The following is a 12,716-nucleotide window of genomic DNA, read 5'->3' as shown; positions in this document are numbered from 1 at the left end:
GTGTGTGTGTGTGTGTGTGTGTGTACGGTGCGCGCGGACGGCAGCGGGGGTGTGTGTGTGTACGGTGTGCACGGACGGCAGCGGGTGTGTGGGTGTGTGTGTGGACGATGTGTGCGGACGGCAGTGGGTGTGGGTGTGTGTGTACGGTGCGCACGGACGGCAGTGTGTGTGTGTGTGTGGACGATGTGCGCGGACGGCAGTGGGTGTGTGGGTGTGTGTGTGGACGATGTGCACGGACGGCAGTGGGTGTGTGTGTACGGTGCGCACGGACGGCAGTGTGTGTGTGTGTGTGTGTGTGTGTATGTGTGTGGACTATGTGTGCGGACGGCAGTGGGGGTGTGTGTGTATGGTGTGCACGGACGGCAGCGGGTGTGTGTGTGTGTGTGTGTGTATGTGTGTGGACGATGTGCGCCGACGGCAGCGGGTGTGTGTGTGTGTGTACGGTGTGCACGGACGGCAGTGTGTGTGTGTGTGTGTGTGTGGACGATGTGTGCGGACGGCAGTGGGGGGTGTGTGTGTGTATGGTGCGCATGGACGGCAGCAGGTGTGTGTGTGTGTACGGTGTGCACGGACGGCAGCGGGTGTGTGTGTGTGTGTGTACGGTGCGCGCGGACGGCAGCGGGGGTGTGTGTGTGTATGTGTGTGGACAATGTGCGCGGACGGCAGCGGGGTTGTGTGTGTGTGTGTACGGTGCGCGCGGACGGCAGTGTGTGTGTGTGTGGACGATGTGTGCGGACGGCAGTGGGTGTGTGTGTGTGTACGGTGCGCACGGATGGCAGTGTGTGTGTGTGTGTGGACGATGTGCACGGACAGCAGCGGGTGTGTGTGTGTGTGTGTATGGTGCGCACGGACGGCAGCGGGGGTGTGTGTGTGTGTGTGGACAATGTGCGCGGACGGCAGCGGGTGTGTGTGTGTACGGTGTGCACGGACAGCAGCGGGTGTGTGTGTGTGTGTGGACAATGTGCGCGGACGGCAGCGGGTGTGTGTGTGTACGGTGTGCACGGACGGCAGTGTGTGTGTGTGTGTATGTGTGTGGACGATGTGTGCGGACGGCAGCGGGTGTGTGTGTGTGTGTACGGTGTGCACGGACGGCAGCGGGTGTGTGTGTGTGTGTGTACGGTGTGCACGGACGGCAGTGTGTGTGTGTGTGTGTATGTGTGTGGACGATGTGTGCGGACGGCAGTGGGTGTGTGTGTGTGTACGGTGTGCACGGACGGCAGTGGGTGTGTGTGTGTGTGTGTGTGTGTATGTGTGTGGACGATGCACGCACTCAGAAGGCTCACGGCGGTCAGCCAGTCCCTGTTCTCCTCAGGAACCCTTGGGTCATTTCAGAGCTAACGCAGGAGCCGAGGCGCCCAGGGCGTGTCTGGGACCAGCAGAGTGGCCAGGAGGAGCAGGAGAGAGTGATCTAGGTGCACGATAGGGTTTTCTCCTCTCTGGAATGGGCTTGGTAAGGGGATTTGCCCCGTGGGGTCAGGCCTGAAAGAGTTGTCTTGTGTGTTGTGTGTGACGCAGTGAAGCCAGCATGGTATACTTGCTCCTGTGGGAGATCCTAGGACAGGACGAGGGACGCAGAGGCCAGGCCCCTCACGTCCTGCCCTGTGTCTGTGTGTGTGGAGCAGCACCCTGCGAGGGGGTGCAGGGAAGCCAGGCAAGCCTGGGGGCAGGGACCAGCACCGTTTACCCGCTGGCCGCTCCCCACGCGTGCTCCCCGTACAGGCTGCAGCCACGACTGACAGGAAGGTTCAGCTGCTGGCTGCTGAGGGCACCTTCCCAGGGCTCACCATCCTTGGGGGTGAGGGTGGTGGCCCACACCTGAGAGAGACAGGGGTACTTGGTGTGAAGAGAGCGAGGACCACATGGGGACAGCCATGTCTGACCTCTGCCACCTTCACAAAGGGGAACTGTCCCCATCGACAGCATCAGTAACACAACACCAATTCCCATGAGGTCCAGCATGTCCCCCATGCTCTCATAGCTCTTTTTATTCATCTCAACACCAATCTTACTGCTTTGCTGGGTCCAAAATCTGAAGCGATGGCTCACAAACTACACAGAACCATATTGTTGTTGTTATGTGCCATCGAGTCGTTTGTGACTCATAGCGACCCTATATACAAGAGTCCTAAACACCGTTCTGTCCTGTGCCAAACTCACTGTCTCAAACACACTCATTCCCACCACTCCACTCACAGAATTGATCCATCTCATTGAGGGTCTTCCTCTCCTGCGCCGTCCCTCCACTCTCCCAAACATGATGTCCTTCTCTAAGGACCAGTGCCTCCTTGCAACATGCCCAAAGTATGTCAGACGAGGCTTCAGAATCCTTGACTCCAGGGAACATTCTGTCTTCACCCTCTCTAGGACAAACCTGTTTGTTCTCCTACCAGTCCATGGTATATTCAACACTCTTCTCCAGCACCACAGCTCAAAGGCATCAATCCTCTTTCTATCAGCCCTATTCACTGTCCAACTCTCCGATGCATAGCACACAATTGCGAAGACTGTAGCCCGAATCAGGCGCACCTTAATCTCCAGCCTGACGTCCCATATTAGGGAAGTCAAAAGGTTATAATCCACCTAATAACACAGTAGAGTTAAGACAGCTCCCGAAATGTACATGCAGCCAGAGACTTGGGGCTCTAGGCTATTGTTCCAAAGTTCTGGGTCCTACAATAATGGCTTTCCTGCCCCCAAGGTCTCATCAGGTCTCCAGTTCAGCCCTAAGTTGAGTAAGAAGTGTGTCCTGTAGACACTGTAGTCATCTAGGGTCTCTTTAGTGGTTCCAGATGATCTCTCTCACTCTGCCTTGCTCTATTCATTAACGAGACTAACCAGTCCTCTTTTTTTTTTTATGTGTGTGTACCGTCAAATCGGATCTGACTGGTACAGGAGGCGATTGTTCCTCCTTCTTCAGCAGAGCATCTGGTGGATTTGAACCGCGCACCTCTGGGATTGCAGTGCAGTTTCCTGCCACTAGGCCACCAGAGCTCGCCTAACCAGTCCTCTTGTAGACTGTTGAGACTGGCCAATCCCCTTGTGGATAGGCTAACATGCCCTATTTGCATATTCCCCCCACCCCCAATCCACGTGACATCTGCTCTTCTTAATACAGTCATCATTTCACCATAAAACAAATGGTTAATCTTTTGGCTAGGAAAGACAGTTTTGCATGCTAAACCTTAGCCACCCAGACTTGGTCACTTAGAGGACAGGAAATGCCAAATAGATGAGGAAGTGGCCTGGTTGGTGGATGAGGGGAGGTGCCAGCATTTTGTTGGGGAAGAAGGGGACGGAAGAGCAAGAAGGCGACCTTGTAGGGGCCCCTCCACGTTCCAGGCGGCAGACGCTGACACCTACCAGGCCCGTATTCTCTAAGGTGCCACAGAGAAGTCGCGAGCTGTCCACTGGGAGCATTCGACGCTGTACTCTTTCAGCGTATACTCTGGTCATTGTTTTCCAGTGGGGAGACGGGCTCATATACATGAGGCGACTTCCTGTTAGGCCACAGAGCTGGGAAGCAGGGTCAGGTTTGAATTTGGTCTTAAGTCCTGTGCGTGCACCCAGCGGGCCTCCCGGAGCCGTCAGCTGACCCAGCTGTCAGTCAGGCCTGGGCTGGGGCAGAGCTCGTGGGGCCCTCACACCTGCTCAGCTGATACCTGGGCCCCAGACCCACCTCTCAGGGCTTCTGGACCCGGGGACACTCATCTTTGGGGAGACCCTGCCTTTCAGAGTTGGCAGAGAAGGGCGTCGAGGCCCCTGAGTGACACCCACCTGACCTGGTCACCCGCAGGCGGGCTGCATGCTGTTCCCCCACACGGCGCCCTGCGAGGTGCGCGTTCTGATGCTCCTCTATTCGTCCAAGAAGAAGATGTTCATGGGCCTCATTCCCTACGACCAGAGCGGCTTCGTCAACGGCATCCGCCAGGTCATCACCACCCACAAGCAGGTGTGACGGCCCAGCCTGGCCACCTGACAGGAGGAGGCAGGGAGGCGTGGTGGGCATGAGGGTTGAAGGGACATCCGGAGCCATCCCTGATAGGGGCCCTTGAGGGAGGCATTGAATGCAGGCAGGGTGCTGCAGGTACAGAAAGAGCCTGGGTAGTTTGGAGGCCGAGGGGGGCCCGGGGTGGGGGGAGCATCCCTGGCAGCTGAGCTGGTGCCCTGGTTGGTTCACCGCTTCCTCAGTTAGGCCTTGACTGCTATGCTTGGAATCTTTGGTCTGTTCATTGTGAGAAGTACACCCCTTGGGTTCTGCACCCCAAGCTGGGTCCCCACAAGGGTTGTGATGTGGGCAGGTGCAGGGCGGAGACTCTAGCCAGGCAAGCGGGGAGGCTGGTAGGTATGGGGAGAGGCCTGGCTGACTTGGGGAGGAGCATGGCGGGGACTGCGGTGGGACACCCCTGGCCTCTTTCATGCGCCCACTGTCCCTCTCACAGGTAGTGGGCCCCCGAGGTGTCAATGCAGGGCCCCTGCAGATGGTCAGCAATAAATTCCTGGCGTGGAGCGGGGTCCTGGAGTGGCAGGAGGTGAGCGCTGGGCATTCCTGGTGTTGAGTGGTGGCATGGAGTGGCCAGAAGAGGGGTGGCCTCGGAGGGACGAAGGAACACCCCTCTCCTGATGATCCCTGTCCCCTTTTCTTCCCCCAAAGCCCAGACCAGAGCCCAACATCCGCTCCAAGAGGTGGCTGCCATCCCACATCTACGTGAACCAGGGCGAGATCCTGTGAGTGCCCGGGGTAGGGGGGCCTCGGGTGGACCAGCCCCTGCTAACCCTGTCTCCTTGGACCCGGTAGGAGGACCGAGCAGTGGCCCAGGAGGCTTTTCATGCAGCTCATACCACAGCAGTTGCTGGTGAGTGGGAGCCGGAGAGGGGGTCGCTATAGATGGTTGGCAGCATGTGCAAAGGCCCTGTGGCTGAGGCTGTGGCCAGGGAGGAAGCTGTTATGTCCCCCAGGCCAGGCTGTGGTCCTGAGGTTCTCTGCAGGCTTTGGGCTAGAGGGTCTGTGGTGGTGGAGCTGTGTTGAGGTGTGTACCCCTGTGTGGAAGGGCTGGGGACATGAGTTCTGCCCACATGGTGGAACATCTCACAACTGTGGGTGGTTGAAGACTGGCACTGGGCTCCTGGTGGCCAGATGTTAGGGGGGACATCCCCTCAGATGAGTTTGGTGAGGCAGGCACAGGGCGTCTTGGTCTGATCCCAGGCCTGTTGTGTCTGGTGCCGACTGGCCTGCAGGCCAGGAAGGGCGTCAGTTCTCGGCGCTGGTGTGGAGACAGCTGAAAGCCAGCCACCCAGGTGCCCAAGCTCCCGGAGCTGCCACGTGCCTTCCCCACAGACCACGCTGGTGCCGCTGTTCCGGAGCTCACGGCTGGTGCAGTTCCACTTCACCAAGGACGTGGAGACGCTCAAGAGCCTGTGCCGGGTCATGGACAACGGTTTTGTGAGTGGGTGAGGGGCATGGGGGGGCGACCACGGGGCTGGTCGGAGCTGGAAGGATGGGCCTCGCTGCAAACTGAGTTCAAACCTCAGAAACCAGATCTGCTCAAGTAGAAAGAGAAATTGAACAGCACTGATTGCTTTTCCGGGGTGGGTTTGGGAAAGTGAAGAGAACGCTGTAACCCACACAGACTGAGCCCGGTCCCGCGTGGCTCAACTCTGCAGGGTTATGGTCACCATGACCCTATTGCACAGATGGGGAAACTGAGGCCCAGTGGAGGCTTTTATCAGCAGGTGCCTGTGGCTTACTCAGAGCCAAGGGCCTTCCTGCTCTGAAGGACTCTGGGGTATCACCCCAAGACCCAAGTGCTTAGGATGGTCTCTGGCCTGGTCGGGAGGCCCGCCCCAAGCCCTCAGCATCCCGTGAACTCCTTGTCCCTTGGGGCTGGGCTTCCTTCCCTCTCTGGCCGCAGTTTCTCATGTGTCGGGCGGGGAGGGACACGTCTCAAGTGGCAGTCACTGCCAGCACCGTCTGGGAGAGTGTGCCTCTCAAGGGTTGGATGGGTGGGATCCCGTCAAGAGTCTGAAAACAGTTCCCCCTTGGGAACCCGGGAGGCCCTCCGTGTGGCCACCTGGGGTCCCCAGCTCGTGCCCAGCGATGTGGTGTCAGTGCCCTGGCCGGTTGCCTTCCCGAGTGGATGAGGGCTGCAGGGCTCCCCCAGAGTGGAGACCCTCGAGGCCGCTGCCACCGTCAGGCACATTGGTCATCCTGGTGCTTGGGACCTCACTGGAGGCATGACTTGCTCAGTCCTGCAGCGTCTCAGCGCGGGGTGTTCGGGGTCTCCTCAGCCTGCGTGTGTGGGAGTACGTGGGGTGCCGGCGTCTCAGCAGGAGTCAACACGGTGCAGGTCCCGGGGCTCCTGGTCCTCCCTGACCCGGGCAGCCGTCTCGGTGGTGTGTCTGTGAAGTGGGGTGGTGGCCCCCCGGCCGGGCGCTCACAGACCTCCGCCCGCAGGCCGGCTGCGTGCACTTCTCCTCCAGGGCGTCGTGCGAGGTGCGCGTGCTCATGCTCCTCTACTCCTCGGAGAAGAAGATCTTCATCGGCCTCGTCCCCCGCGACCAGAGCAGCTTCGTCAGCGGCATCCGCCGCGTCGTGGCCAACCAGCAGCACGTCCTGCAGAGCAGCCTGCAGCAGGAGCAGCAGCAGCGCGGGGTGAGGGCAGCGGGGCACGGCGAGGGGGGGCCCCGGCTCTCAGCACCCCCAGGCCCCCGGGCCGTCCACGGGGCTGACTCGCCTTTCTCTCCACAGATGGGGGGTTAGTGGCCTCGTGGGCCAGGCCTCCAGGAGCTGAGGACGAGGCCCCTGCGGACTGGTGAGTGGCTGGCCGAGCGCGTGCAGGGCCCATCTCGGCCAGGTCACGGGAGGAGCAGGGCGACCCTGGCCAGAGAGACAGGCCAGGCCGGCGGCAGTGACAGGCAGGCCACTGGGGCTGGTTGTTGTATGTGCCGTCAAGTCTCCTGTGACTCATAGCGACCCTGTGTACAGCAGCCCTAAACTCTGCGCTGTCCTGTGCTATCGGGACCCCGTTGGGCCTGGCAGGGTGGGAATTTGCTGATGGGATGATGCAGGCACTGAGGCTGCTGGAGCTCGTGCCCAGATTCCCGCTGTCCTGCCTGCCAGGTCCTGTCCAATCAGGGCCCCTGGGACGTGCAGTCGCCCGGTGAGACAGAGGACGGCGTGCCGAGATGCCCCACGGATGAGCCGTACGTCCAAATAAAGTCTTTCGAAAACCTGCTTGCGCCCTCGTTTGCTGTGCTGAACCCCACACTCTGTTCTCAGTGGCCAAGTGGGGTGCCTTGGTGGCCTAGCAGGGTGGAGGTGCATCTGTGATTCTGGGTTCTGCGGGACGCTTGTGCAAGACCATCTGAGGTTCCCCGTGGTGGACGCCTTGCCTCCCAGGGCAAGAGAGCCCGGTGATGGGCTGGCTGAACTGGGGGGTCTTTCCTGCTGGAAAGTGGGCACCTCGGGTGCTGCCCCCGCCGGTTCACCACTGTGTTCCAAGGGTCCGGTGAGCAGAATGGGCCTGGGAGCATCCCGTTCCCAGTTACTGCAGTCTTGGAGAACCCATTTGCCCAGACTGCGTGTGGGACGGGCTGGCAGGGCCCATGCCCTCAGGGGTCCTACAAGGTCAAGACTTAACGCACGCGCGGAGTGGGGAGGTCTGTCCCATAAAGTTGCCACCTGAGCACCATGTGGGGGAAGTCGGGTGTGGAGCCCTTAGCGTTGTCCCCACTCATAGTTGGGACGTGTCCCAGCTCTGACGGTGGGCGACCTGGACGGGTCCTTCCCTGTACACACTGGCCAGGCTAGGAGAAAACTGCGTTTATTGTTAGGAGGGGAGCATGTCAGCCCTCGGAGAACTGTGGGTATAGCCGCTCCAGCTGTGGGGGGAACTAGGTCAGCCCTCGGAGAACTGTGGGTACAGCTGCTCCAGCTGTGGGGGGAGCTGGGTCAACCCTCGGAGAACTGTGGGTGCAGCCGCTCCAGCTGTGGGGGGAGCTGGCTCAGCCCTCGGGGAACTGTGGGGGGAACTAGGTCAGCCCTCGGAGAACTGTGGGTACAGCTGCTCCAGCTGTGGGGGGAGCTGGGTCAATCCTCGGAGAACTGTGGGTGCAGCCGCTCCAGCTGTGGGGGGAGCTGGGTCAGCCCTCGGGGAACTGTGGGGGGAGCTGGCTCAGCCCTCGGAGAACTGTGGGTGCAGCCGCTCCAGCTCTTGGGGAGCACACTCAGCCCTCGGAGAACTGCCGGTACAGCCGCTCCAGTCGCGTCTCCAGGTGCAGCCGGAACGGGATCTCCAGCACCTGGGAGAAGCCCTCGGCCAGGGTGGGCGCCTCGAACTGCTTCCTGCGGCAGACGCAGTGATGAGGGGGTGCGGCGGCAGCGGGCCTCAACCCCACCCTGGCCTTGAGTCCATACCTGTAGCCATACATGACCATGTCGTTTATAGGGACGTGGGCAGAGCCGGTCATCTCACGGAACTGGGGGGACACAGTAGGATGTAAGGCAGGGCCTGGGGAGGACTTAGGGGCCCGGGGAGGGGGTTCGGGGCTCACGCGGTTGTTGTGACGCGCTTGCTCCAGGGTGGCGGTGAAGAGGAAGCACCGGCAGGGGACACCAGCATCTTGGGCACACTTGATGTACCTATTGGGGAGCCAGAAAGGAGCTGGGCTAGTCTGGTGTCCCCAAGGCATCCAAGCAGAGGCTGGAGGGGGCCCGGGGGTGGTACACAGGTGGTACCTGGCCCGGCTCGGCGTGTCTGGGTTCGTGTTATCAATCACAACCCGCTGTTTCTGCTTCAGAGACGCCTCACACATGCTGACACAGCGCTGCCAGGAGCCCAGCGTGTCCTAGAGGACACGAGAGAGGAGACCCTGGGAAAAGGAAGATCCACAAAGGAAAAGGCAGCCCCGGACAGGGGGCCTGGCATGGCAGGGAAGGAGGCAGTAGTGACATGGGGGAGCTGGGTCCCCGAACCGTGAAGGGGGACTGTCGGGATGGGGGCGCAGCACACAGCCTTGTACCCTGTTCACGTGGACGTATCCGGCAGACACCAAGTGCTCCGTGAGGAACGTGGACTTCCCGGCTGTGGGGGGAGGGTGAGGGTGTGTTTTTAGTGGGTGCCTAGGCCCTGGAGAAGGCCTGGGGACACCAAGGGGTCAGAGGTCACAGCATCTTACCCCCAGGAAATCCAACAGCAACGACCACCTCCGGGTCGGGGCTCAGGAGGGAGCTGGACTCGGGGAGGCAGAGAGGCCCTGAGGAGGTGACGGTCCTCTGGGGGGGAGCCAGACAGGTAACCTGAGGCTCCAGCTGCCTCCCGCACCCCCCCCTCCCACCAGCCCCAGGCCTCACCGGGTCAAAAGCTGGGAGGTCGAAGGCAGCGGCAGGCCACTTGAGGAAGAACTCCTCGGGCGTGGAGAAGGGCAGGCCCAGGTTGAGGGCGAACTGGGACGAAGGCAGAGGTAAGAAGGGGGCACGACGGGGCTCCCCGGGGACGGTGGGCCTGGGACAGGGTGCCTCACCAGGCGGTCTGCACAGGAGAAGTCTTTCTTCTTTCGCCCGGGGGCCCAGTTGGCTGGGCGACCAGCCGCATCTGGAACACGGAGGGGTATTTAATATATAAAATATAACCTCTCAATATCAGCAACTCAGCATGTGTGAGAGGCACGAAGAGGGTGCCCCCAATAAACCCCGGGGTTCTCACCTCCCACGAAGCAGCTGTCCCCTATGGAGATAGTCACGCCCTCGTTGGCCTGGGGACACAAGATGGGGCAATGGGCAGTAAGGAGCCCTTTCTAAACCTCTGTTCCCACTAAACATTTAGGGTGGATCCCAACCCTTCCTGTCCCACCACCTGCACCTGCAGCCTCGTGCCTGTTCTCCAGGAGGATGCCACAGGGCACCAGTGTGCAGTACCTCCACCTTCACTGGGGCTCCTAGGTTCCCACCCTGGGACACTATCCGCTATCTGCAGTGTGGGCCCCTCTCTGCACTTTCTCTCCATCCAGCCACACTGGCCACTGACACCCCCCCCTCCGGGATGCCGGAATGCCTTCCCCCCAGACACCCAGGCTTCTCTCAGCTTTCCAGGGTCATCTGTCACCACAGACCAGCCTTCCCTGAGCTACCACCACCGCGGCTCGCCCGGCTTCATTTCCTCTCTGCTTTTACGCATCAATCCAGGCATTTATCTAGTCTCTGACCTCTCTGCTCGGTGAAGGCTGTCGGGGCTGGGCGTCTGCCCTGCTCACTAATATTTCTAGCTCAAGAACAAATGGACGTGCGTAAATGAGTGAGCAAGGAACAGGGCATGAGAGGAGGACGAGGCCATGGGAGGAGGGCTGAGGAAGGAGAAGAGAAGGGCGCAGAGGGAGGCCGGGCAGGGGCCAGGGGGCAGGAAGGGGCGAGGGCAGAGGTGACGGAGGCTCACCTGCTCCTGCAGATGGTCCCACATGCCGATCACCGGCTTCCGGTACAAGCCTGCATGGGTGGCTACGAAAACCTGTGGGTGGCAGGGGCTCAGACACCACCCTTGATGCCTCCTCGAGCACCGGGCAACCTTCCAGGGTTCAGAGCCCTCAGTGCATGCTATGCCAACCCTCACCAAGCCCAGAGAGAGCCCAGAATGTAAAGTTTATGATGATGGATTGCAGTCCACCAAATCCATCCGACCTCTGTCTCACTCGCCCCACAGGTCTCTGCCCTCTCTCTCTCTCAGTCTGTCCCCAACTCTCTGCTCTACCATCCCCAGTTCTCTGGACATCCCTCTCTTTCTACTCTCCTCGATCTTTCTCCAGGGTCTGTTTCCTCTCAAAGTGTCAGTCTTCCTGACTCTATCCCTCCCCCCCACCAGATCTCTTACCCCACAGAGCCCTTAGCTACCTTCCCTGCAATACCTGGAAGGGGACCCCCAGCTTCTTCACCACAGCTTCCACCTTGGCCTTGAAGTCCTCTGCTCGTAGCTTCCCTCGCCCGATGCCCATCTGGTTGGTGAAGATTACCAGCTAGGAGAGAGATGGGTGCCTCCGTGCCTGGGACTCCCAGAGGAGAAGCCAGACCACCACACCTTGCACGGGGGTGTAGTGCAAGCATAGTGACCCTCCCGCTCTCCCCCTCCACACCCACCTTATAACCCTCAGCTTCCAGCTCTCGCAGCTTCTTTGGAATCTCTGGGTATAAGATCCTAGGACCATCGGGGAAGCAGCAAGGGTGACCTGGGGCCCGGAGGTGGGCTCTGGCTGGGCCCCCTCTCCCTCCCTCTCTCCTCCTCTCACTTCCAGTCGCTGGGGCTGGTTGGAAAGACCTTCCCAGACTGTGTGGTGATGAGAGTCCCATCCAGATCAAAGCTGGCTACCTGGTGTCAGGACAGAAAAGCATGGCAGCTGTCAGGCCCCTCAGACTGACACAGCCGCCCGATGAGGGAAGCACTCTGACCGTCCTCATTTTACAAGTGGGTAAACTGAGGCGCGGAGCCTGGAAACGTCTCATGTGCATTGAGTATTCCCCCAGCTGGCAATCAAACAGAATTTCCCTTGCTCCCATTTTTCCTAACCCTCAAATTTAAACTCCTGCAAACGGGGATTACTATTTCGCTCTGGTCTCCTCTACCGTAGCTGATTAAATCACTCTGAAAACATAAAAAAAACCAAAGCGGTGATTTTCCCGCACTTAGTAGCTCGAAGTGAAGAGAGATGGGGACAAAGAGCAGTGGCCTCTGCTGGAAATGGGGAGAAAGCAGCATTTAGATGTGAAAAAGGACTGTGCTTAAAAAAAGCTGATGCACAGTGTCTTCTCCAGGACTGATGACTAAGCCCATTTCGCAGAAGGTAAGTGGAGGGTAAGAGAGGTCTAGGGGCTTGTTCAACGGACACCCCACAAACTTAGTCCCAAGCCTGTGTGGGAGCTTCGCAGTCCCCCGCACCTTGCTCTGAGCCTTCACCCCGGGTGCCGTGTACACCAGGATTTTGGCGAAGTCCTCCCAGCCTGGCTGCGGCTTCCGCATCCTCTTTCTCTGGGGCTCTGCGTCGTCCTCCACGTCTGTGTTTGCCGGAGGGGTGCCGGGCGGAGTGTCTGGCTGGGATCCTGGAAGGCCGGTCCCTTCCCAGCGCAGAATCAGGGGGTGCAGGCCATTGACCAGGTACAGCGTGTCTCCCACCTTCAGAGAGCCCTCCAGTCCCTGGTTCAGCTCCTGAGTTCCGGCGGTTGAAGGGTTCACTCCCAGCTGCAGAAGAAAAAGAGCCCAGATGGGGAACTTTCCTCCAATCAGATACCTGAGGAAGGCCCTGCCTTTATTCTAACTGCAAATTAAACAGTATTTTTATTTTATTATTTTTTTGTATGTACCATCAAATCAGATCTGAAGGGTACAGGAGGAGATTGCCCCTCCTTCTGCAGCAGGTGGATTCGAACCTCGCACCTCTGGAATTGCAGTGCAGCTTCTTGCCACTAGTCCACCAGAGCTCTCTAAGCCCTTAGTATTTTGATGCATGAACCAGCTACCCCTTTTCAGCCAATCCGGTTTCCCCCTGTTGGGCTCTCACCCCTGCGAGGCTGAACTTCCTCCCCCAGACTCCCCCTGGCCTCTAGTTCTCCTTGGGATCCTGTTACCTGTTTTACGGCCACTGTCCGGGTCTCAGGGTTGGCCACCAGCTCCACTGAGAGTAATGAAGCAGAGTCAGGATTCGCATTCTTGTGCGATTACTGGGGGGGGGGGGGGGGG

At 59.7% G+C, this 12,716-nt stretch overlaps 2 protein-coding genes across 2 annotated transcripts in view; one reads left to right on the top strand and one right to left on the bottom strand.

Moving 5' to 3' along the window:
- PTOV1 (prostate tumor overexpressed 1) overlaps nucleotides 1–7,509 on the top strand; it is a 12,755-nt gene extending 5,246 nt beyond the window's left edge. The window contains exons 6-13 of the mRNA XM_006898721.1: nucleotides 3,794–3,949; nucleotides 4,440–4,529; nucleotides 4,652–4,725; nucleotides 4,796–4,853; nucleotides 5,336–5,440; nucleotides 6,452–6,649; nucleotides 7,118–7,283; nucleotides 7,397–7,509. Coding sequence (XP_006898783.1) covers nucleotides 3,794–3,949; nucleotides 4,440–4,529; nucleotides 4,652–4,725; nucleotides 4,796–4,853; nucleotides 5,336–5,440; nucleotides 6,452–6,649; nucleotides 7,118–7,283; nucleotides 7,397–7,509 — 960 coding nt within the window. The remainder of the gene's footprint in view (nucleotides 1–3,793; nucleotides 3,950–4,439; nucleotides 4,530–4,651; nucleotides 4,726–4,795; nucleotides 4,854–5,335; nucleotides 5,441–6,451; nucleotides 6,650–7,117; nucleotides 7,284–7,396) is intronic.
- Nucleotides 7,510–8,223: 714 nt separating this feature from the next.
- The window catches only part of PNKP (polynucleotide kinase 3'-phosphatase), a 5,644-nt gene continuing 1,151 nt past the window's right edge, over nucleotides 8,224–12,716 (bottom strand). Inside the window, exons 3-17 of the mRNA XM_006898720.1 lie at nucleotides 12,605–12,651; nucleotides 11,919–12,218; nucleotides 11,272–11,351; nucleotides 11,123–11,180; nucleotides 10,894–11,001; nucleotides 10,428–10,499; nucleotides 9,702–9,750; nucleotides 9,520–9,590; nucleotides 9,350–9,442; nucleotides 9,175–9,271; nucleotides 9,019–9,080; nucleotides 8,735–8,844; nucleotides 8,551–8,638; nucleotides 8,414–8,475; nucleotides 8,224–8,341 (exon numbers count right to left, since the gene is read on the bottom strand). Coding sequence (XP_006898782.1) covers nucleotides 8,224–8,341; nucleotides 8,414–8,475; nucleotides 8,551–8,638; nucleotides 8,735–8,844; nucleotides 9,019–9,080; nucleotides 9,175–9,271; nucleotides 9,350–9,442; nucleotides 9,520–9,590; nucleotides 9,702–9,750; nucleotides 10,428–10,499; nucleotides 10,894–11,001; nucleotides 11,123–11,180; nucleotides 11,272–11,351; nucleotides 11,919–12,218; nucleotides 12,605–12,651 — 1,415 coding nt within the window. The remainder of the gene's footprint in view (nucleotides 8,342–8,413; nucleotides 8,476–8,550; nucleotides 8,639–8,734; nucleotides 8,845–9,018; nucleotides 9,081–9,174; nucleotides 9,272–9,349; nucleotides 9,443–9,519; nucleotides 9,591–9,701; nucleotides 9,751–10,427; nucleotides 10,500–10,893; nucleotides 11,002–11,122; nucleotides 11,181–11,271; nucleotides 11,352–11,918; nucleotides 12,219–12,604; nucleotides 12,652–12,716) is intronic.

The sequence above is a fragment of the Elephantulus edwardii genome, unplaced genomic scaffold (genome assembly GCF_000299155.1).
Source record: "Elephantulus edwardii isolate Elephantulus edwardi_28Jun2011 unplaced genomic scaffold, EleEdw1.0 scaffold00236, whole genome shotgun sequence".
In the NCBI taxonomy this organism is placed as follows: Eukaryota; Metazoa; Chordata; class Mammalia; order Macroscelidea; family Macroscelididae; genus Elephantulus; species Elephantulus edwardii.
Note: the sequence above shows the minus strand (reverse complement) of the source record. Positions and strands in the feature narration are given on the sequence as shown.